The sequence below is a fragment of the Carassius carassius genome, chromosome 6 (genome assembly GCF_963082965.1).
Source record: "Carassius carassius chromosome 6, fCarCar2.1, whole genome shotgun sequence".
NCBI classification, from domain to species: Eukaryota; Metazoa; Chordata; class Actinopteri; order Cypriniformes; family Cyprinidae; genus Carassius; species Carassius carassius.
Window position 1 is genome coordinate 39407196 of NC_081760.1, and position 23138 is coordinate 39430333.

The 23138-nt window shown below is 36.1% G+C and overlaps 2 protein-coding genes across 2 annotated transcripts; both read right to left on the reverse strand.

The window, feature by feature from the left end:
* Positions 1-359: 359 nt before the first annotated feature.
* LOC132142073 (uncharacterized) lies at positions 360-2393 on the reverse strand. The gene is made up of 2 exons (XM_059551711.1): positions 2342-2393; positions 360-1875 (listed from the first exon to the last, which is right to left on the reverse strand). Exons 1-2 carry the CDS (start codon positions 2345-2347, stop codon positions 787-789), a joined length of 1095 nt encoding a protein of 364 aa, XP_059407694.1. The 5' UTR covers positions 2348-2393; the 3' UTR covers positions 360-786.
* Positions 2394-5415: 3022 nt separating this feature from the next.
* Positions 5416-12513, reverse strand: LOC132142074 (caspase b-like). The gene is made up of 8 exons (XM_059551712.1): positions 12417-12513; positions 8090-8360; positions 6966-7111; positions 6665-6838; positions 6283-6535; positions 6061-6159; positions 5664-5773; positions 5416-5526 (listed from the first exon to the last, which is right to left on the reverse strand). Exons 2-8 carry the CDS (start codon positions 8349-8351, stop codon positions 5416-5418), a joined length of 1155 nt encoding a protein of 384 aa, XP_059407695.1. The 5' UTR covers positions 8352-8360; positions 12417-12513.
* Between the last annotated feature and the right edge of the window lie 10625 nt (positions 12514-23138).

Genomic DNA, 23138 nt, shown 5'->3' on the forward strand with positions numbered 1-23138 from the left:
GTGGGTTTGCTACTGTTATAGGGGTAAGCATGCCAGGCAGATGTTGGATATGATGTAATAAACACACAGACAACAAATAAAATTGATAATAGGTGTATTAGATTTAGTGTGTGAATAATCAAGCACTGACAATAACCAGCTGTACTCGTGGTACCAAGGGGTCGCGAAATAAAATTCTGCTTAGGGGCCCATAAAGGCTGCTGGCCCTGATTAGTTATAGTGATAGTTTTGTCATGTTTCCTGCAGGAGAAGCTGGAGGCTTCAGTCAATGTGCTGAAACAGGATCTATAACCGTGACCTCATCAGTCAACCCTGTGAAACTGCTGCTGCTGATCACAACCAAGTGAGTCATGTTCACATTCTGTATTGCATCATATGCTTTATTTACACAACTATCAATATACAGGTAGAAAATGCAAGGCATGCTGGGTAATTGTCAGCACAACGATGTAAAGTAAAAGCTTAATTATAATCTTTGTGAGACTCTAAAACAATGACCAGGGGTGCGTTTCTCAAAAGCACTGTAAGGTAAGTTAATCAGAGAGAGCATTGGTGGCAATGGGTCTATGATTTACTTAGACTTACGATGCTTTTGTGAAACGCAGCCCAGGACAGTGTAAGTGCGACAGAGAGCATTTTAAGTTTGGAAAAAAAAAATAATCATAATATTCAACCACATCATGCAATATTCAGAAAGTTTTTTTTTTTTTTTTAATCTTATTATAGCCTCTCAATGACAAGTAACATATATAAGTTAGAAATCACCCCCACCTTTTATTTATTTGTTTATCTTATGTGCCCTTTTATTCTCAAGCTATTTGTCACAAAGGGCAAAACCATACAAAGCCATAAAACTGTAAAAGCTCTTACAGAACTTGCACACTTATAGTCAACTTCCATTTTCACCTCCACTGATTTATATTCTTCTTTATCATCTTCTTTTTCAGATTCATCATCTGCCAATCTTTCAATGCATTTGTCGGCATCAGCAAGTGAAGGGCAGTTTTCCCCATTTGAAAGGTCTACCTTTAGATCCAGTTCACAACAACTGAGGCTTGCCTTAAGCCTTCTCTTAGGGAAGGTCAGGACATCTTCAGTGTAAAAGACAAGGCTAACATGATCCCACACATAAAACTGATGTGTACACATGGGTTCTGCCACTGCTGTGTTTCCTCTGATTACCAGTTGGAAGTTGTGAGTTTCACAAATGGCTTGGGCTCTCCAGATGATTTGATGTCCATCATAAGCAACCCATGGGTTGTCTGTTAGCTTTGGGAATTGACTGAACTTCTCATTGAGGTCAGGGCTGTGAACAAGAACAACATACTCAATCTCCTGTCTGAAAAGTTTGGTCCCGTAGATCCGGAGAACTGGCTCTTGACCCTCACACTTCTGCTTCTTGTAGGCTTCCATCAGTTCAGTCAGAGGAAAGGTGAAGCGGAAGTTACCGTAGCGTGATAATTTGTTCAGGAACAAGGGTGATGTGGTGAAATCACTCAGAAACGGCGGATGAGCTGTTTTTTGTTCTTTGGTTATGTCTGGGAACAGTTTCTCGAGGTAACGCTCCTCAGCTGCTCTTATATCCGCTTCATTAATCTTCAGGCTCCACCATGAAAACGAATCTCTGTCAAGACCCATGAATCCCTCTGACTTCCAGATGCCCTCAAGCCTCGTCTTGTTAGTGACATGAGCCACTTCTGTGATGTGAAATTCAACAGGAGAAGGATAATCAGGGATGTCTTTCGGGAGATATGTTTTATTCATATATCGTTGTTTTAGCTCATCTTTTATTTTCAGGTCTTTTATTTCAATGTATTCCTTTTCACAGACATGTGGTATCGCTTTTCGGCCATTTTTTTTGGGGCTGAAGTTTGCCTGGGAAGATGAAGTACAGTTAGTTGAGGTATGTTTTGTTTTAGTCACCTTCACATTTTACTTCTAACTTCACAAATACACACTATGTGCATCCTGTATGGAAAACACTGAACAGTACTACAGGAGACACAACGTAAAGCACATTTAAGGAGGATTATAGCGATAGTATCAGCAATAATGTTTTATCATTACAAATCATTTACAAACATTACATATCTTTGTGTATAAAAATATTTAAAAATCAAGATCATATACAAAATATGTTTTCAATGTTTTGAAATACTTTGTTGTAAACTGTTGTTAACTGAACAAGCTATTTTCATATTCACATTTTATCAAAAAGTTGCAATACTATTAAAGATGACAGCTAGGTGCATTAAAAGCAGTATATTCAACACATCTTGGTTCTCACTATATGATCTAGATTTCTGTGTCGAATGTCGAATGTAAAGATTCGCCTACTTACTGCCATTGGTAGATGTTTATGTTCTGGAGAAAAGTGCGATGTTCTTCGTCTGTGTCTTGTGAAGACTGTGAGATGATCCTTCTTCTGCTGGTTTTTAAAGGCTTTCCCTCTGAAAACGTCACGCCTGTGAGGGCTGTTTCCTCACAAACGAAACTTTCTGCCCTAACTTAGCTCACGTAATCACACAGGAAACATTTTTAAGTTTCATTCTTAGCTCAAACAAAACAAATATAAAACTGATGAAGAGTAAATGAAGCAAAATAATGCATTATAAAACAAGCTTGACAAAATATAGGCAACAGACTAAAATTTGTACTAACACAGACAAAGAGAATCGGCTCATCTTAATCTCAATGTTTTTTTGTTTTTTTGTACAAACATGTAAAAGATTATTTAGGCAACAGATCATTGACAATCTTTACATGTCATTTCTCAGAAAATGTGTCCTAAGAAGCTGTGCGTCATTATGTGGTCATGAATCATTTCCTTTATCTTCAGCTATGACTCTGTTGGATTGTGGTTGGAAAATAGTTTGAGCAAACAGACAATACTGTCTTACAGTCACTCCGTCTACATTAGATTTTTAATGCAACATGACTTAACGTAATTGAAATCTGAGAGTCTTGTTTTCTTCTCTGTTAATTTAAAATGATATTTAGCATAATATGCTTTGTTCAGTGTATTTTGTATTTTAGCATGGTTCAGCTTTGTAAAAGAACTTTTCACAATGTTTTCAGTAAACATTGTTCAATTTCATAAAAGTATTTACAGAAACAAGACATACATGCATAATCACATCTAACATACTGCATCTGGATCCTCATTCATTCCTTTCGTCCAAAATCCATCCAACTGGTTTTAACAGGCTTCAGAAACTCTCTCTTTAGTGTATGAAAACAATTAATTAGTGGTTCATTAATCACAGCACACATTAAAGAAGCAGAGGAAGTAACACTCAACATAAAGGAAACTTTTATTAAAGTAAATCCTTCTTCCAGCATTACTGTTGATGTAATAGTGGTTCAGTCCTTGTAGAAAAGGTGTGTCTTTAACTGTTCTTTAACTGGAGCATTGGAGTGTGTTTTGGATTGAGGGCAAACCTATTACACAACCTTTGACCCCTGCAGACAGCTTCTGGGTTTCTCGTACAAAAGGATGACTACTGTGATGTCAAGACTAAATACTAGTGTAAATCCAGAGGTAGTGAGAGTAAAGCTTGAGGATTATGTTGAGGACACATTTGAGAAGAAACGCTGGAGGAAGGTGAGCTTTTCTGATGTCAGGAGTGATTCTCTTATTGCAGGATTTACTGAAGTGCCTGTCCCAGTGAACATTATCCTGAACAGAAACTATTGTTCCTGGAGAGGCGCAGTGTCTTGATGGCTGTTCATGTACTGTAATGGTTCGTATGAAAGTTAGCTGAGACAGACTACTGAAACCAAAGGGTTCCTGCACTGTTTACATCTGAATGTAATGGAGCTCACATGCTTAATGTAAATGTTGCAGGGCAGTTTCTATGCCACTCGTGCACCTTCATGCAATCAAGCCATCATTATTTTCTCTCAACTTTTAATTTTTAGCATGTTCTTACAATTGGTAATAATTCTATTCAGAATTTCAATTCCTTGATTTATAAAAAAAAAAAAAAAAAAAAAAAAAATTAAAATAATAATTATGGCAAAACGCTAAATTAGAATTAATCTATAAAATCGGAAAAATTTCCTAGCCCTAATATCTATAATGTACCAGAATCTTTAAGTATCTAATACATTTTTAATTCCACAAATTGTTCATTAGAGAAACTGAAGAAGAGGTGAAGGTGTATGATGCTGTTTAAACAAGGCATAATCTGCTGTCACACAATAAAGCACACGTTCTTAAAGAATAGGCTTTTGCCTCTTGAAGAAATAGTCTGCATGAATAACAAACACATTTTTATAAGCCAGTCATACTGTATGTGCTTGTGCTGATAATGATGTGATCAAGCATCTAACACTATTGATAATGAGTTGAGTGCGTGTCTGCAATGTCCATATTATGTCAAGTTTCATTATAATTTGTGTGTGAATCGTTTTTATGCAGCAATATCAGATTCAGTTTAATATTCAAAGAGAGTCAAGCTCTTCCCATTTGTTAAATCATCTACAAACCCAGATGCAGACGCATGAATGGGAGCAAAGAGACAAAGACATGGTAACAAATTAGAAAAGCTTTATTGATTATTTTATCAAACAAACAAGATAAGCAAAAGTTCTTATAGCAAGTCAGCTGAGGGGAAGATTTGTGCACATTGCACATACTGGATGGAGGTGACTCCAGAAATTTATGGTTAATATAGTAATATTGCTATAGTGTAGTATATAAGAAAGTTTTAATTAAGTGAAATCAGTAAAAAAAAAAAATATATATATATATATATATATATATATATATATATATATATATATATATATATATATATATATGTCCAAACCCCAGTCAGCAAAGATTTTTTTGTCTGGTACCCAAAACTGTACTAACAGTCTTTTATCAGCCAAGATTTTGACTGAGTAAAGCAGAGTTTATTGAATAATCATAGTAGCATATGATATGTTTCAATGCTCAGACTGAAACATCTGACCAGCCCAAATCCAACAAGTGTTATTATATCATGAATGTCCCTCTAATCTCTTATTCGTGAACATAAATATCCCTAGAAACCACACATCATAAGACTTAACAACAATGGAAAACAATATAAAGAATAATAATATGATATAAATGACTCATCAATCAAATGGCTGGTTTAAATGATTATTATAAATGATCATATGGCATAATAAAATGATTATAATTGAATGAATATAAAAGAAAGAAAATAAATCCACACCGATGTATGATGAAGAATCTTTTAAACCCTCAAAATACATACCTTCAGAGGCTGTTTTTTTTCTTATGCACTGACTTTTCAACCTGACTTTATTCATTGTTTTAGACTTCTTTTTTATTATTGTGAAATGTATGTAAATGTGTGTATATTTAGTTTGATAATGCCTCATTTGCATGTTTAAACAACATTTCAGAAAACTTGTAGATTAGAGCCCAGGGAACAGGTAAAATTTCTTTACAAGGGATGTCCTCTCAAAACACGGCAGTATTTTTTCCCGAATTGTGAATTGTGCGTCTTTCTCCATTCGTGAGGCGACCTGTAACAAAAGATCATATTTGAAGTGACAAGAAGCAAACTCATACTTCATTTTAACTGATCAGTGTACCTGGGGTGAATAAAATCAATTCACCCGGAATAAAGCACACTAATTTAAATAAGGTTTTCTTAATTTACCTTCCTGAACAACTCCATAATGTCATCTTTATGAGCGCTCTTACTGAGCTCATCCACTATGTAGCTGATGAAAAAACTTCCATCGACAGTACTCCTGTACGCATAGACTCCTGTAGAGATTATTCATTGTTAGGTCATTGCTTATTAAGGAAGAAACACTGGCCGTTTTAGATGAACATTCAAATGCTTTCATCAGTTCATCGTGGCAGTTTCTTCTTCAAAGTGTGACCAACCTCAAACTAATATTTTTAATGAAAATACAATGTTATTTTAATCGTGTCCACCTTTGAATATGAGCAAAATCAACAGGTTTGAGCAACAAATCTCATACCTGCAGTCAGTATCTTTTTATTATTTTTTTATTTTATTCAATTATGTATTTGGTTAGAGGACTCACCAGGGATGGTGGACATGAAGCAGACAAAGTCTTTCTCCTTGTGAACCCAGGAGTCTGATTCAGGCACACTGTCATGAACATACACACCTCCTTCATGGTCTGGACAGAGAAATGGTTAATTGTGAGATATTTACAGAAGACTTCACAATATTTCGGCATGCAAAGTGAAATAAATGAGGAAAACAAGAAATAAAAGAGAAACGAAAGTGAGTCATGCCGTACTTCCTCTGCAGGCCTGAATGAGAATAACCTTTGGTTTATCAATCAGAGCGGGACAGTTCTCCGAGTTCAGATGGGTGAAGATGTCCTCAATAAAGAAGTAATCAGTGGGGTGTTTATCTTCCTGATAATGGACACCTATAATTGCATCTTTATTTTGGATTCTGTTCCCATGGGACATGATAACCACAAAGGTGCTGTCCGAGTCTTTATGTTCATGACATTTAGAGAAGTCCTCGAATGCTCTCTTTATTGCCTGTAAATAAATAAACTATGTTTAGAAGAAATGCGTGCTATATATATATATATATATTACATTTAGATATAAATATGTGTTCACTAGAAATCTCCTAGCTCTAAATATACAGACTTTTGTCTTACTCACGTTTCCAGAGAGATTTCTGTGTTTCTCAACTGTGTAACCCAAAGCTGTCAGCAGCCAGTCCATGTTCGCCTCATCTATCTCTGCCCCTTTCCTGTCTCTTATGTAGTCGAATTTAATGTTGGTGATCAGCAGGGCTGAACCTTTCCTCTGAGACCTGCTCGTTGGCATATAAACCTATGAAAAAAAACATCAGATTTTTGCAGAACTTAAGCACATGCATGATGCAGGAAGGCAGGCTTCCAATAGCAGGACTATTGAATGTTTTATTTCCACACAAGTTTGAGGAAACAGAGATACTTGCATCATTTCCATTTTGTTCAAGAAGTGTGTTCTTAAGTTTCAGGCTGCATTTGGTAATACTGTTTGGTCTCTGCCAGTCAGCCTGGATGGGCTGCAGCTCCATAGGCTTAGGACCATCTATTGTGTCTTCCTTCACAGGCTGTGGAACTGAAGACACAGTATATTCACATTTCAAAGATATATTCAAAGAATCTAACATCATTTTATGTATACGTATTAGGGGTATAACGGTACGTAGAAATCACGGTTCGGTACGTACCCCGGTTTTAAAGTCACGGTTCGGTTCATTTTCGGTACAGTAAGGGAAAGAAATGCAAACATTAAACTGCAGGTTGTTTATTACTATAAACTTTTTTTTTTAACAATTTCAGTTTTTAGACCTGCTCAGATTTCGTTATTGCGTTGGACCGATCGGAATTAAGAGCAAAGGTCTGTTTAAATGCCGACAGGAGCTGCGTTTGAATTACAATCGTTTTTTCCTAGTTGTAGTGATGTTCACACTCACGTGATGCCTTTTAAAAACCTTAGGCCGGTGACACACTGGCATATTGCACCTGTCAAACAGTCTATTTTGCCGTCAATACTGTTGATGGTGTCCTTTATCAGTAGGCTTTATATTTATGCTCAACATGAAGTATAGATATTGTTGTAGTGAAGACAAGATCCTGGTCTGTCGGCGGTCTCCCTCTATGTCACCAACAGCAGCAGCAGCAGCAGCGCGCCAGCGCCGCGTCAGGCACGATTCTGGTGTGTAAAGACACAGAAAACGCGAAGCAGGTGTCACGCAACTGACACGCAGCAGAAACGCCACGCTCACGCCACGCAGCCAGTGTGTCACCGGCCTTAGAATCAGCTGCAGGGCAGGATTTGCGCTGAACACGGAGACTTCCGCCACTTAATATGTTCGTTTGGAAACACGAAAATGTACTTATGTTCTATGTTCCGCATACAAAATATTGCATTCGGTCATTCGGTACACACGTGCACCGTACCGAAAGCCCTGTACCGAAACGGTCCGGTACGAATACACATACCGTTACACCCATAGTATGTATATCTTTATTATTTGAAAAGATGGCTACTATATATATGCTTAAGAAATATGAAATCTTAAAGGTCTCCAACCTTTAAGTTTGAGTTCAAGCTTCTTTGCAAGCTCGTTTTGTTTCATTTTGCGTAGTGCTTGGACTGCGATCTTCCCAGCATCATCGTCGTAATGCTGTACCATGCAGTCCACCACATCCTCACGCTCAGGATTCTGAAGCTTTGCTTTCGGAATCGGATCAGTGCCTTGTATGACCCCATTGCACAGATGCCAGATGAATTGTTTGAGCTCTTTATCCACAAGATGCTCAAGTGCCTCAGTCATCACACTTTTGGTGTCCATTTCGTGTCACTAGGAGAAATAAAGTCAAAACAGTCTTGACTGTGCTATTGAAGCAGTTCACAAAACTATTTAATGTTTATGGTGTGATTTGTTTAGATTCAAAGTAATTTATTTATATATCTAGTTAATCAAATAATATATTTGTTTACATATTTAATTAAAAAAGAACAACAACAACAAAATAAAAATACAAGCAGGGTCTATAATGAATCGAATTAGCAGTTAAGATTAGTTTGCAATTAAAGCAAGCTCATACTTCAGAGTTCATATAAGGTCTGTCTTGAAAACTTTATAAAGGTCTGTCCGATTCTCTTCTATATTTGAGATTGGTTCTAACGACACAGTGTGCTCACCCAAACAATTAACAATGACACTAACATTAGTGTTGTCATTCTACATCACAATTGTTCTCTAAAGTCCAGGTACAATTAAGTGTGCTGGAATATTGTTTAGTAATTGTTTAGCAGCAGGGTGAGGACAGGCAAACTGGTGAAATTATTGCAAATACAGAGGGCAGAGACTTCAGTGCTATTTAAATCCAGCCTGTGGAAATGAGCGTGACAAAAAGGTTTCTCAATGGTGAAAGGAGTGTTACTGTGTTGGTCAATCAGCGATAAACATTAAACTTTGAATCATTATGCTGCAACAGAAGGGGGCGTTAATGCGCCAATAACCTGGATGCTAATCGCCTTTAAACTGGAAGGAAGACGTGGTGACATTCATCATGTGTTTATCTTTGCTTTATATACCAGCTTGTTACAATACGATCATAATTTATTTATTTTGTGTTGTATCTTGCAGCTCTAGTTATTTATATTTAGTTTATTATTGTTGACAAATTTGGTAGTCTGTATCGATGTCCGTTTTGTGCAGCAGTGTTTATAAACCATGTTAAAGATTTACTCATTTGCATAGCCACAGACGACGTGCGATTCATCATGAACGTAAGTAACGTTACGAGTTTAGTTGTGCTATGCATGTTACATGACAGATTTTCTGAAGAAAGGGAAACATAAACAGTGATAAAGGCAACATATTAAATGTAATTGAATCAGATTTACTTTTTTTTTGAGTGGGTTAAAATGACCATTTCTATCTGAGATTTGGAGCCAAACTACTGATTGTTTTTTCAGTTCTGCACTGTATGTAACTACACTATCTGAGCCAAAGAGGATGAAACAGAATCTAAAGACATTTAAAAAGCATTTTATTTTTCTTCTTATTATTTATTTTATTTTATTTGTTTATGTAGGGGGACCCGGCTACACCTTTCCTATCATACACCTGATGGATACTGACTGTAAAATGTCAGTCATAGTTCGAGAGCTCAGTGTGGTGACAGAAGATGGAATAGATGTGTGTCAGTGCACCAGCCTTGATGAAGCTTCATAACAGCCTTCTGGATGTGTTTTGTGTTCAACATTGCATATCCACCACACCTGAGAAAGACACTGACTTTCCTTCAGAGGCACATTGTCAACATTAGAAGATGAGACAAGCACTGTCAGTAACTTTACTCTGAATGATTTGCCTCTTGTATTAGATCCTCATGCCTTGACTGTACCATCGCCCAAAGTGCACTCGAAGGACATTCACTCTTTTGAAGTTAATCCAACATGTTGTACATGCATGTAATAGCAACCCGAGCAGTCACAAGGAGGATCGATAGCAAAGCTGGTGTCCAAAGGGTTGTTTATTTAAGGTGCGCAAAATATGCAAATAAACAGGTATAAGAGCTCTAAACAAAGATTGTAATAAAAACTGTCTAAAACTAGAACTGCAAGTACTAAAAACAGTACCAACTCCCCTCTGCAACATCGAGGTTGGAGTTTCCCTTGCTACACAGCACAACAATCTTGTCTAAACTCTCTGTTCACCACCAAGTTCTAGTGGTGGCCATCTTAAATTCACTTTTTTTCCTGCTCCACCCAAATTGGAACATACCATTTTTTATAAAAACTCCTGACTTTGACCTATACTAAATTTGACATCTTTTATATATATGAGATTTAGAAACGAGTTTAAGTGAATGAATACAAATAATAAGACATTTAAAAAGAGAACAAATGAAGCAAATCATTTGCACCAAGATTAACAGTGAAACTCGTGATGGTAGACATTTTCAAAGTCTCTCCATCACAATGCACATGAACCAAATATTAGTATAATCTGTGATATAGATGAGTGCCAATCACCTTTTTGCGATTCCATTCTTTCAGGAACCATGCACAGGAAGCATATGTACTTTTGGTACTCAGTGAAGAGTCAGTAGTACAGGTGTATTATAATATAATGGAGAAGGGTCTGGCTGCAGACGTGCACTTTCAGACTCTTGCGCTTCTTTTTTTATTGGATATGTTATTCTACTTATTGGTTACTTCTTGTTTGAATCTCTCAACATTTGTTTTTCTCTTGTGTAGGTATGGTTGACTGGAAGTCTGTCAGTCCAGATGTGAGGAAGACACACAGAGTGGAGCTGGGGCTCAGCAGATGTGTGATGCTGTAGCTACTGTGGTCTTCACAGCTTTCTATTCAGACGAAGAGTTTGCTGGATTCTGTTCTATGGACTGCTACTACAGAATGAATTAATGAATGAGTGGTTTATCTATCTATCTATCTATCTATCTATCTATCTATCTATATATATATATATATATATATATATATATATATATATATATATATATATATATATATATATATATATCACTTGAATTGACAACTGAAACTGAAAGCTAAATAAATGTTTTAGTGGATAATGCTGTGTCTGTGACTAAACTCTTCTGACTAAGGTTTTAATTTGATAATTTAGTGGTTTTGTCGACTATATCTTTTTTTCAATCAGGCAAAATCTAGTTTTCTAGGGTAACACTTTACAATAAAGTTTAATTAGTTAACACTGATGTATTGCCGAACATTAACTATGAGCAATACATTTGATACAGTATTTATTAAACTTTGTTGGTTAATAAAAATACAGCTGTTCTTGTTAGTTCACTAATGTTAACTAATACAGCTTTTTACTTTAACTTTAGAACAGCAAGTGCGACTAACCGTGTTAAGAAACGTTTGTATTCTCAAAAATAATTGTAATCTGTTTTTGATTATTGATAAGCTAAGACCTAAACATGCGGTCGGGATGACGTCAGTAAGGCTTTTTGAAGGTACTTTCGAAAGTAATTTAAAATAATATCCTTTACATCATTAGCGCTGTTTTTACCTTGGATGAATTTCATTTGGTTTCATAGGATTTTGTGTTTCATTTATTGCTTTCTATTAATCTATAGGCGATACCTATATATATATTTAGACCAAAATCATTTTTTGCACCAGGCTGTAAACATGTTTTTTTCCTGCTGTAAAGTTGGTCATTTTAAAATGGGGAGTCTATGGGACTGACTCTGTTCTGCAGCCAGTTTTAGTCACTTCCTTATTGGCCTCACGAGAGAGAGCGGGAGGTTGGCGCTCGAGTCACACCCATGGACCGTTGGCTGAAAGTCGGATGTATAGTTTCGAAGAATTTTTATACAGGATTTCCGGGAGACGTGTATCGCGTTCTTTTGCTTTCTACAGTCGCTATTCTAGTTTTTGCATTAAAGCCTTGGGCGCCGTTTTATTTATTCTTAATTTCTGACCATCACTGTGTGCTTCTGCAAACATTATACTATTGCATATTATATTTGTGCACCAGGGAACCGCTATCAATATGCAGAGTATTTTTTATCCGCTCGTGTTGGATGCATGCACGGAATACTGTGACCGCAGGTAGATTGTCTCTCCTGGGTTAAAGGTTTGAATTGTAGGGATGGAAATAACATACTTTGAGTTTAAATATTTGGGATATGATCATTGTGCTACTAAGGAGGCTATTTTAACCCCCTCAAACCCAACAATAACGCAACCAGTAAATTTGCCATCTTATATGGCATGTATAGGCCTACTTAACTCTCAAAATTAAAATCCTTTATTCCTTGATTCAATTTTTTTTTATGTTTATTACTGTGAAGTTGTTGTTAGCTATCAGTATTGTATAAAGCACTGTATAAAACAAATGTGACTACTTACAATTCTGGTTGAAGAAAGTTTCTGTGTACAGTCTGCACTCGGTTGTTTCTTTGTTTAGAGGTTTACTTTCTGTTAAGATGTAAAGCCTCTGTCAAATATGGTAGTGCGAAGGGGAGGAGCTCTGAAATTTAAACTTATGCAAAAGTGGTCATATTTCCGTAAATCAGGTCTCATTCCCACCTATAGTACGGGGCAGGTTGTAACAATGGAACTATTTGCGTTTGACAAGAACTCGTGATTGTGTAACTACAAGTCCACGTGAGTTTTAGGAGGAGAGTTTTTTTTGCATTTATTTAAGCATCACAGAGACTTTATATTAGAAAGCCAGCATTTTAATATAATAATGCCACATCTGTCAGCTTCTCACCCACACTGTAACACGTGTAGATATAACAATATACCTACAATTTACTCTTGAATGGACAAAGTTAAATATTGCAACTTACCCCATAAGAGATCACAATTACAACGTTCAAAATACTGGTGAAAATTATGATTCTTTCAAGAGATTCGTTCATTTTTAGTTCGTTCACCATAATGATCCGTTCAGAATCGTTCACTGATTCGTTCAGTGATCATTTTTTCGTAATACACAAAATATGCCAGCAGGTGGCAAAAAAGGTGTATTATGTGTTATGTCTTTAGTCAACGAACGTATTCACTTATTATAAAAACTGACCTGACTTTATACAAATGTGTGTATAATCGCATTCAATATATAAAGTCTAATTAAGTTATTCAGATGAACAAAGCACGAGGTTTTCTTGCCTAATTAGCATTTTAACTGTTTGATCAGATAGGTTGTATATTATATATTCACATTCATAAATCGGGGATTAAACGTGGAGTTGCTAAATATCAAAACAAGCGTATGTGCACAGTACAGTACTTAACTGCGTTTTGCATTTTCCGAGATTGACATGCTAAATGCCTGGCAGACTAACCCGGTTTACTCTCATTCATTTCATTTCGTTCACGAACGAGATAAGCTATGTGCCAGTTCATTTCATTCACGAACGACATGTATCAGCTCATTCAACTCATTCACGAACGACATGGGTATGAGTTCAGTCATTTCATTCACGAACGACATGTATCAGCTCATTCAACTCATTCACGAACGACATGTGTATCAGTTCAGTCATTTCATTCACGAACGACATGTATCAGTTCAGTCATTTCATTCACGAACGACATGTATCAGCTCATTCAACTCATTCACGAACGACATGTGTATCAGTTCAGTCATTTCATTCACGAACGACATGTATCAGTTCAGTCATTTCGTTCACGAACGACATGTATCAGTTCAGTCATTTCATTCACGAACGACATGTATCGGCTCATTCAACTCATTCACGAACGACATGTGTATCAGTTTATTCATTTCGTTCACAAACGACATGTATCAGCTCATTCAACTCATTCACGAACGACATGTGTATCAGTTTATTCATTTCGTTCACAAACGACATGTATCGGCTCATTCAACTCATTCACGAACGACATGGGTACCAGTTCAGTCATTTCATTCACGAACGATAAGACCTCCAGATCTAGTTCAGACTCATATGAAACTCGTTCATTAAGGGCGTATTCGTTCACTACATTCAACAAATCACATGCTCTGTCACATCTCATACTCGAAGGCTATTGGCTCGAGGTTGAGTAATTCTTTGACAGGATGAAATGGTTGTTACCCGGTTCACTGAGCTGCGCATGCGCTGCTTATAGCGCCGCGCTGCTGTGGAGGGAGGAACTTCACTGAACGAGAAGTATGAGTCAGTGGATTACGTGAACGAGAACGATTCGTTCACATAAAAGATTCGTTCAAAAAGAACGATTCGTTCACCTAAAAGATTCGTTCAAAAAGAACGATTCGTTCATGAACGACACATCACTAGTTCAAAATAATTTCTTAAATATAATTTTCTGACTTCTTTAATTTATTTGTACACAGACAGAGTATTCAAAAGGTTAAATTAGTTGTATAAAAACAAAGAATGGTACATTTATTTAGTTTTCTAACAAGTAATAATCATGTTTTGGTTAATTATTGCAATACATCTGAACTACAAAATATTAATTTAATCAAAATCAAGGCACTAAATTTTAATAATAGCGCATCTCTTAACTTCTGTGAATGTTCACTGATGTAAGGCCAGTGGCATAAACATAGCCACTATATGTTAAGCCCAGTGGTGGGAGGTAACGAATTACAACCTTCAGGTTACTGTAATTAAGTAGTTTTTTTTCGGGTACTTGTGCTATTTTATGGAAGGCCTTTTCAGCATAAAAATGTTCCAGCATTACTCATCGTAATTATATTTTTACTAGTAACAAATTAAAGAGCTCTATAATTTAATTTGTACTAGTAACAATTACAATTATAGAGCTCTATAATTAAATGTTTACTAGTAACAATTATGATTGTAGAGCTCTCTAATTGAATTATAGAGCTCTGCAATTGTATTCTTACTAGTAACAACTGAATTAGAGAGCTCTATAATTCAGTTTTTACTAGTAACAATTCCAATTAGAGAGCTCTACAATTCATTTATTACTAGTAAGAATTCAATTGCACTAGAGAGCTCTCTAATTCAATTGTTACTACACTGTAAAACCCGACAAGTAAACTTAACTCAAACTGTTTGAGTAAACAGATTGCTTTGATTTAAACCATGTAAGTTTTGAAACTTTTCATTCAAGTAATTAAGTGATTAACTGAGTGATAATTGAGAATTAGTGATGAACAGCTGCTGTTAACAAACAGAATCACTGAAGAAAAGAGAAACACAAGAACTACTACAACTGACTTCAGACACAGCCTTAGATGAAATCAACTGAAATAAAATACATGAAATCTCTCAAGATCTGATTAAACAACCCCACAAACAGCATCACCAGCTGCACTTATTAATAACCAGACTGACTTTATTTCTGTCAGACGTCTACAGAAGATCTTATTGAGAATGAACTAAGGTTTAGATGTTGATTTATTGTTTCATTTGAAGTAACCATGTTAGAGATCAGTGTTTGCTTTAGTTGGGCTCTTGACCCTTGACTTCTGTCTTAGTCTTATCTCTGGCTGTTATAACCATGTGTTTCTAAAACACATTTGTTGTAATTCAAAAGCCCAGAAGAAATGCCATCAGGTGTTAACCTGTACCTAGGTGTAGGTTGTTATACTTTATATTGGTGATGAGAATCATAAATTATTGAACTGTACGGAGTCTAATCTCTGATGGAAATGCCCTTTTAGTGTTTGTAGGTCCCGCATAAATACATGAATATCAGTGAAACTATGGATTATCTGAAGCTGTGGTGCCATGCCATCAAAATCACATAATCTCTCAAATGTCCAGTCTGTAGCAATTATCAGAAAGGAGGGACCTTGTGTGAAAGCCACCCAAAGTGTTTTGACAAACTTGATATTAAGGAGTATAAATTAATTTTAAATATTTACAGTGTTTATGTTATGCAATAATAGAATGATTGTGTTTGTTGTTTAGTACAATAGAAAACATTAGGCCAAATAGTCTCAAACTTTTTTATAAATTGTGACTCGAGGTTAAATCTAGCATAAAGTTTGTTCAAGTTTTTTTTTTTTTTTCTTCTTTTTTTTTCTCCAGGTTGCAAGATTTTATATTTTGCCTTCAAATAAGCTTATGCCTGTTGTGGTTGCATGTGTTTATTGTTAAGTAAAATGAACAAGAGAACAGTGATGAATTCTGACTGTGCATTTAACTCTTTTATATAAAAAATATATATTATATATAATAACCTAGCCTATGAAAATAGTTGGCTAATGTATTTGTAATAAATGCATAAAAACTATCATATTGTATTATTTGTCTGATGATGTTCAATTATCAATCAATCCATCCATAACCAAGAGAATTACTAGACGATTTTCATTATTATTATTATTACTATATATCATCATTATCATAGATTTTGGACTTTTATCATAGACTTTTCAGTGTCCCACATTAGGAAGCACCATATTGTTTTTAGACAACTTGCACTAAGAGCACTAATATGTCTATAATTTCTTTTATGAATGTGTTATCTGCATTTTCTCTTTTTATTTTATAAGGAGACATCCTGGGGATTTTAAAATGGTATTGTGTTTGAATTTAATGTTTTGGCTACAAATCGCAATATGTCACAGAAGTCTTAAATGCAAAAAATGTCCCACAATAGGGCATTTCACCCCACCATAATAAAATGAAACGTACATTACCAAATTCCTGTACTTAGCTTTTTTATTGTTTAAAAGCTTTGTTTTTTTTTACAAATGACAGAAATTTTGTTACATGTTTTTAAAATGTAGGAAAATTTATTATTTATTAATTGATGTCGGAACTCGTTTTTTCTCAATTATGGATTGGGTAAACTCTGGTCCACACTCCAATACAGCAGGTGGCGAAAATGTACCTTAACGTACAATAATTATCGTATTTGTATCAATAATGAAAAAAATCCCGTAATGTACGATAATTTCAGAATTTTATAAAAAAAATTATATGATGGTAGTTGCAGTCATAGGGCTTCTTCACTCATCGAAATCGGCTCATTACAGACACTCTAAATGCGTTCGTGTGCACCTCAGAGTGTGTTAAAAATGCAGGAGGGTGCCCTGCTTCAAACCAACAAGCACTAGTTGCGGTCCATGACAGCAAGAACCCTTTCAACATCTGGCAACACGCAGTCTTCCAATGACAGCGGCTCAGATGTGGAGTTAACTGCACCATGCCACAACAGCTAAATTCCTTCTACACTGGACGCGACAAAGCAATTGTTTAAAATAATTTTAATGTTTTAATATGCGCCGCGACGCAGAAAGTCACTGAAAATAATGGGATAGTATTTTGTCGCACTGCTTCCTTCCAACCATATGCCTAGTTATCTTTTGTGGTAATTTGCAGGTCGTGTCAAAATGTTGTTGGTTTGACTCGTGTACGATAATTTTCTTCCAAATACGATAATTTTGAACTTCTGGTACGATACTTGGATATTTCCAATCTGGCAACTCTGGGCGGCATGCTGTAGAGTATGTTAAAGGAGTGAGATTGTCTACTTAATAATGGATGCGTTGGCTGTGATGAATGCAGTCCGAAGAAAGGTTTTATCCATTAAAAGAAATGATCTTCGAGGGAACTGCAATGCTAATGATTCACGAGTCATTGACTCACTGCTTAATAATGTCCAAAGAATCAGCCACAATGAACCTGATCAATACAGGGAAGTTTTTGACAGTCTAGTGGCATTACAGGCAGCCATTACGTCCAGACATCAACAAGCTGTCTCTATCTCAGCACCAGTCATACGAACAGGGAAGTCAAACTGTCAGTAGGGACCTCTGTTATTGTCTGTGTTTAATAGAAGTTGTCTCATTTTAAACGAATAGTTCACCCAATAATAAGAATTATGTCATGGTTTTCTCCTGTTGCTGTATGATTTTTGTATGCTGTATGATTTTTTTTTCTGATAAACACAAAAAGATATTTTAATAAATGATGGTAAGCACACAGCTGATGGCAGCCATTGACTGTCATAGTAGGAAAACAAACGCAATAGAGTTCATTTATCACAATACTTCTATAATATTTGTTTTCCTACTATGGAAGTAAATGGTTACAATCAGCTGTGTGCTTACAATCATTTATCAAAAGATCTTCTTTATCATCACAATACTTCCATAATATTTGTTTTTACAATAGGTTCAAGGGGTAGGCCCAGCTTGAACGTGACAAGGGAACAATTGGGGCTGTTGTTAAAGCATGGTTTTAAAGCCAAGGCCATGGCAAGAATGCTGGGATGCTCAACCTCGTACATGTACCACAAACTGCAGGCTCTAGGAATACGAATGAGGGATCAATTTACACAGATTGATGACAATGTTCTAGAGCAACATGTACAAAGGCTTCATCAGCAGTATCCTAAATCAGGTTATAAGGTATGTCTGGATATCTACAGTATGACGTGTCAAATTTTGTTATTTATTTTAAAATACAGAGTAACTTTACGAGATATTCTGTAAAATTGCATCCATGTTTATAATGTATACCTATCTTGGACTCATCATTAGAGTGGCAGATTCTTATTCTTCTTGATCAGAATCAGAATGAGTTTTATTTGCCGGGTGTGCACAAGCGCACAAGTAATTTGTTGTGGTTTTCAGGAGCTCTTGGTACATACATACATATGAAATGAGAAAAGAAAGAACATTTTAAAAAGTAAAATTAAGTAATAACAAATAAATAAGTAAATAAAATTAATAGTAATACTAATGTGGTATACATCTGCATGCAACAGAATGTAGATTTGTATCATGCAGATTTGTATTGTATATACAGCAGGATGAATAGAATGTATACTAGTAAACTTTAAAATAATATTCTTTACCTCTGTGATGTTTGTGTGTTGTCTTCTGGTTCTGGTGATCCTGATTCCTAAAAAAAATATTGCCATTGAATACACTGTAAACAGTATATAGGCTACAGTATAATCACATTGACTTTACTAGTCAAGATGAAGAAGTAAAAACAAAGAAAACGTTTTTACAGTGAAATTATAATAACACCTTTATATAGCTTGACATACCTGATACATCTCAGCCAATGGTATGACATACAATCTGCTTTTTCCAATGGCCATCTTGAGCTCCATAACAGAGGCAACTTGAACTTTTTGTAGTTTCTTGCCTCTGTCAGCTCTGGCCAATTCAAAGCCTACCAAGTTCATGCTTACTTGTGGGTAGCACTGACAAATATAATGGTTAAATTCAGCTAGACTCCAATTGAGCTGAATTATGGAAAACTTTTGTTGCTCCATTTCATGCACTGGCCTCCCTATTAAAAATATTTTTAATATTTAAGAAGAGTTGATTCTTCTCCCCCACCTCTTTACACTCTACAAGGTAATTCTATAGAACTGGTCTCCTCTTACAAATATCTAGGGTTTGTGTTGGAAGAGGACTTATCATTCAAGTTACATGTTAAACAACTGTTGTCTAAGTTAAGGTTGCAGCTGGGGTTTTATTTTCGGAATAGTGCTTGTTTTTCACAGTCAGCCAGGAGAAAGTTGGTGGAATCTACTTTCTTACCTATCTTAGATTATGGAGATGTTTTTTACAGAAATACCACTAAAGCTCTCTTACAATCATTAGATTCTGTTTATCACTCTGCTCTAAGATTTATAACTTGCACAAAATATCACACTCATCATTGTGCACTGTATGAAATGGTAGGTTGGCCTTCACTTCATATAAGAAGGTACAAGCACTGGCTCATACTTGTGTACAAGGCATTAGTTGGCCAGCTTCCTCAATATATGAATAGTTTAATAACTTTTAATAGTCAAGGGTATAATCTACGTTCAAGTAGATATATTCTTTTAAATGTTCCTTTAATGAAGACAGAGTTTGGAAAAACTGCTTTTATTTATAGCGCATCAGCTGCTTGGAATGAGATCCAAAGATCATTGAAACTTGATGTACTTATTTCAATGAATGAGTTCAAGTTATATCTCAACCAAACATTCAAATCTGTCTGCACCTGCACTTAACGTTTAATCTTGCTTTATTGCTGTATATGTGTGTGTTGTGTAATCTGTTTTATGTATTTATGTATATTGTGTGCTGCTACCTTGGCCAGGGCTCACTTGTAAATGAGATATTTATCTCAATGTGATTATCTCCCTGGTTAAATAAATAAAGGTAAAAAGGTAAAAGTTTAGGCATGTTCCAGGCTAAAAGAAATCTGACAGATATAAATAAAACTGGTGTGGACAACATTGAGGTAAATATCATAATCATTATATAAATTTTTAGAGAGTAACAGAAAGGCTACAGCTTAAGTGTTAACAACAAGAGTTAACAAAGAAGTAAACTGATTGTTGCTGATATTGTTACATAACCAAACAAGTCATTAGGGCTGCTCAATTAATTGAGAAACTAATTGGGATTGCAATTACAGGTGAAACAATTACATAATTGTCAAACACCTCAATTACAGCAGTCATTTTGCACGATTTTTTGTGCGTTTCAGGAGTATGTTTGGGCACCATATACAGTGATGAATCAGAGATTTTAAAATGATAAAACAGGTTGATGTGTCCTTTTGAAATTCAATTTGGATTTTTAACTAACAACTGAACTCCCATAACTATTTGTTATTTACATTATATTATTTAGTTTTGAATGTTTCTAAATTTACCATACAAACTGTTTCTTAGAAAGATACAAAACATTTGAAAATGTTAATGTAAAATCTATTTTTCGGCAACAATTATCACAATTACAATATTGATGTGAATAATCTACAATTATGGTGAATCGAGCAGCCATACAAGTCATGAAATAAAAAAAATCATAAAAGAGTTTACCTAATCCATTTTGTGACAGCCGAACACGCTCATTAGCTGAAGGAAATTTGGAGACACCAGGTCCTGGAAGTAAAAATATGCTGACATGCCACGTTGGTCTCACTCCTGGCTGACCTATTGCAACATGAAAAGTAAACTACATAATTTCAGAGTGTCATTAATACATTCAGTTAAAGCACACAATCTCTGGATGAATTGATGATTAATTAATTCATTTGAATGAATTTATTTAACAGAAAGGAGGAATCATCAAACATTTGTATTCTGTCTAAATTGTTTATATAATGTAGCCTAAGTGTTAAGTTAAACTTGACTTGTAACACAAATCATTTAATGGGCTTGTTTTCGGATATAAATTTTCTTTGAAGCCTTTTGGTAACGTGGAAACACGCAAGTCTGTTTAATTGTGATTTGTTATGTTTGGGTGCTCCGTGGGGAGGGGGGTTCGATGGGGTAACATGTTTAATATTAATGACAGCAAAGCCACTGGTGTGTTTCACTAATGTGTGTCACTATTTTAAAAAGAACATTTGGGGGTGGTGTCCCTGACAGGGATTAGCTTAAACCAGGACTAGGCCTGAGCGAGACCTTCAGCCTATGTGCTGGGGCTTAACTCTCTGTCTATGTAACGTTAGCAGTTCAGAAATTTGCAACATTGGACACGCTTTCTTGCCTTGGTGCAGGCGCTTGATATGTGCAGATACGCTTGCACGGTTATGAACGAGAGAGACGGAGACAGAGCGAGAGGTTACACTTTATCAGGCATTAACGTTATACAGAGGTCAAACGAAAAGACATTTCTCAAAGCAGTATGGTATACAGATCGGCCGAAATTAAACACATAACCGGCCGTTTCTGATTTATGGCCGGGTCAATTGGTGCATCTCTAGTAATCATGACGAGACTCATTTAGTGATTTTGCATACCTTCACTTTGGGATCTACGAAATAACTGCCTTGTTGATGACAAAATGTTGGGTTCCCCTGACCGCTGCAACTCTTGGCGCACACGGGAAACTGCACTTAAAACTCGATCAAAGGCAGATATTGCAGACTGCTACCCTGCCTCTCCACCGTGTACAACCCGAATTCCGGAAAAGTTGGGACGTTTTTTAAATTTTAATAAAATGAAAACTAAAAGACTTTCAAATCACATGAGCCAATATTTTATTCACAATAGAACATAGATAACATAGCAACTGTTTAAACTGAGAAAGTTTACAATTTTATGCACAAAATGAGCTCATTTCAATTTTGATTTCTGCTACAGGTCTCAAAATAGTTGGGACGGGGCATGTTTACCATGGTGTAGCATCTCCTTTTCTTTTCAAAACAGTTTGAAGATGTCTGGGCATTGAGGCTATGAGTTGCTGGAGTTTTGCTGTTGGAATTTGGTCCCATTCTTGCCTTATATAGATTTCCAGCTGCTGAAGAGTTCGTGGTCGTCTTTGACGTATTTTTCGTTTAATGATGCGCCAAATGTTCTCTATAGGTGAAAGATCTGGACTGTAGGCAGGCCAGGTTAGCACCCGGACTCTTCTACGATGAAGCCATGCTGTTGTTATAGCTGCAGTATGTGGTTTTGCATTGTCCTGCTGAAATAAACAAGGCCTTCCCTGAAATAGACGTTGTTTGGAGGGAAGCATATGTTGCTCTAAAACCTTTATATACCTTTCAGCATTCACAGAGCCTTCCAAAACATGCAAGCTGCCCATACCGTATACACTTATGCACCCCCATACCATCAGAGATGCTGGCTTTTGAACTGAACGCTGATAACATGCTGGAAGGTCTCCCTCCTCTTTAGCCCGGAGGACACGGCGTCCGGGATTTCCAACAAGAATGTCAAATTTGGACTCGTCTGCCCATAAAACACTATTCCACTTTGAAATAGTCAATTTTAAATGAGCCTTGGCCCACAGGACACGACGGCGCTTCTGGACCATGTTGACATATGGCTTCCTTTTTGCATGATAGAGCTTTAGTTGGCATCTGCTGATGGCACGGCGGATTGTGTTTACCGACAGTGGTTTCTGAAAGTATTCCTGGGCCCATTTAGTAATGTCATTGACACAATCATGCCGATGAGTGATGCAGTGTCGTCTGAGAGCCCGAAGACCACGGGCATCCAATAAAGGTCTCCGGCCTTGTCCCTTACGCACAGAGATTTCTCCAGTTTCTCTGAATCTTTTGATGATGTTATGCACTGTAGATGATGAGATTTGCAAAGCCTTTGCAATTTGACGTTGAGGAACATTGTTTTTAAAGTTTTCCACAATTTTTTTACGCAGTCTTTCACAGATTGGAGAGCCTCTGCCCATCTTTACTTCTG

Excerpts from the sequence above, each read along its gene's own strand:
- LOC132142074 (XM_059551712.1), bottom strand. The coding sequence starts at position 8,351 with ATGGACACCAAAAGTGTGATGACTGAGGCACTTGAGCATCTTGTGGAT. Across the intron at positions 7,112-8,089 it reads GCTTGAACTCAAACTTAAAG|TTCCACAGCCTGTGAAGGAA; the intron begins GTTGGAGACCTT and ends CTGTGTCTTCAG. Across the intron at positions 6,839-6,965 it reads TTGAACAAAATGGAAATGAT|GTTTATATGCCAACGAGCAG; the intron begins GCAAGTATCTCT and ends TTTTTTTCATAG.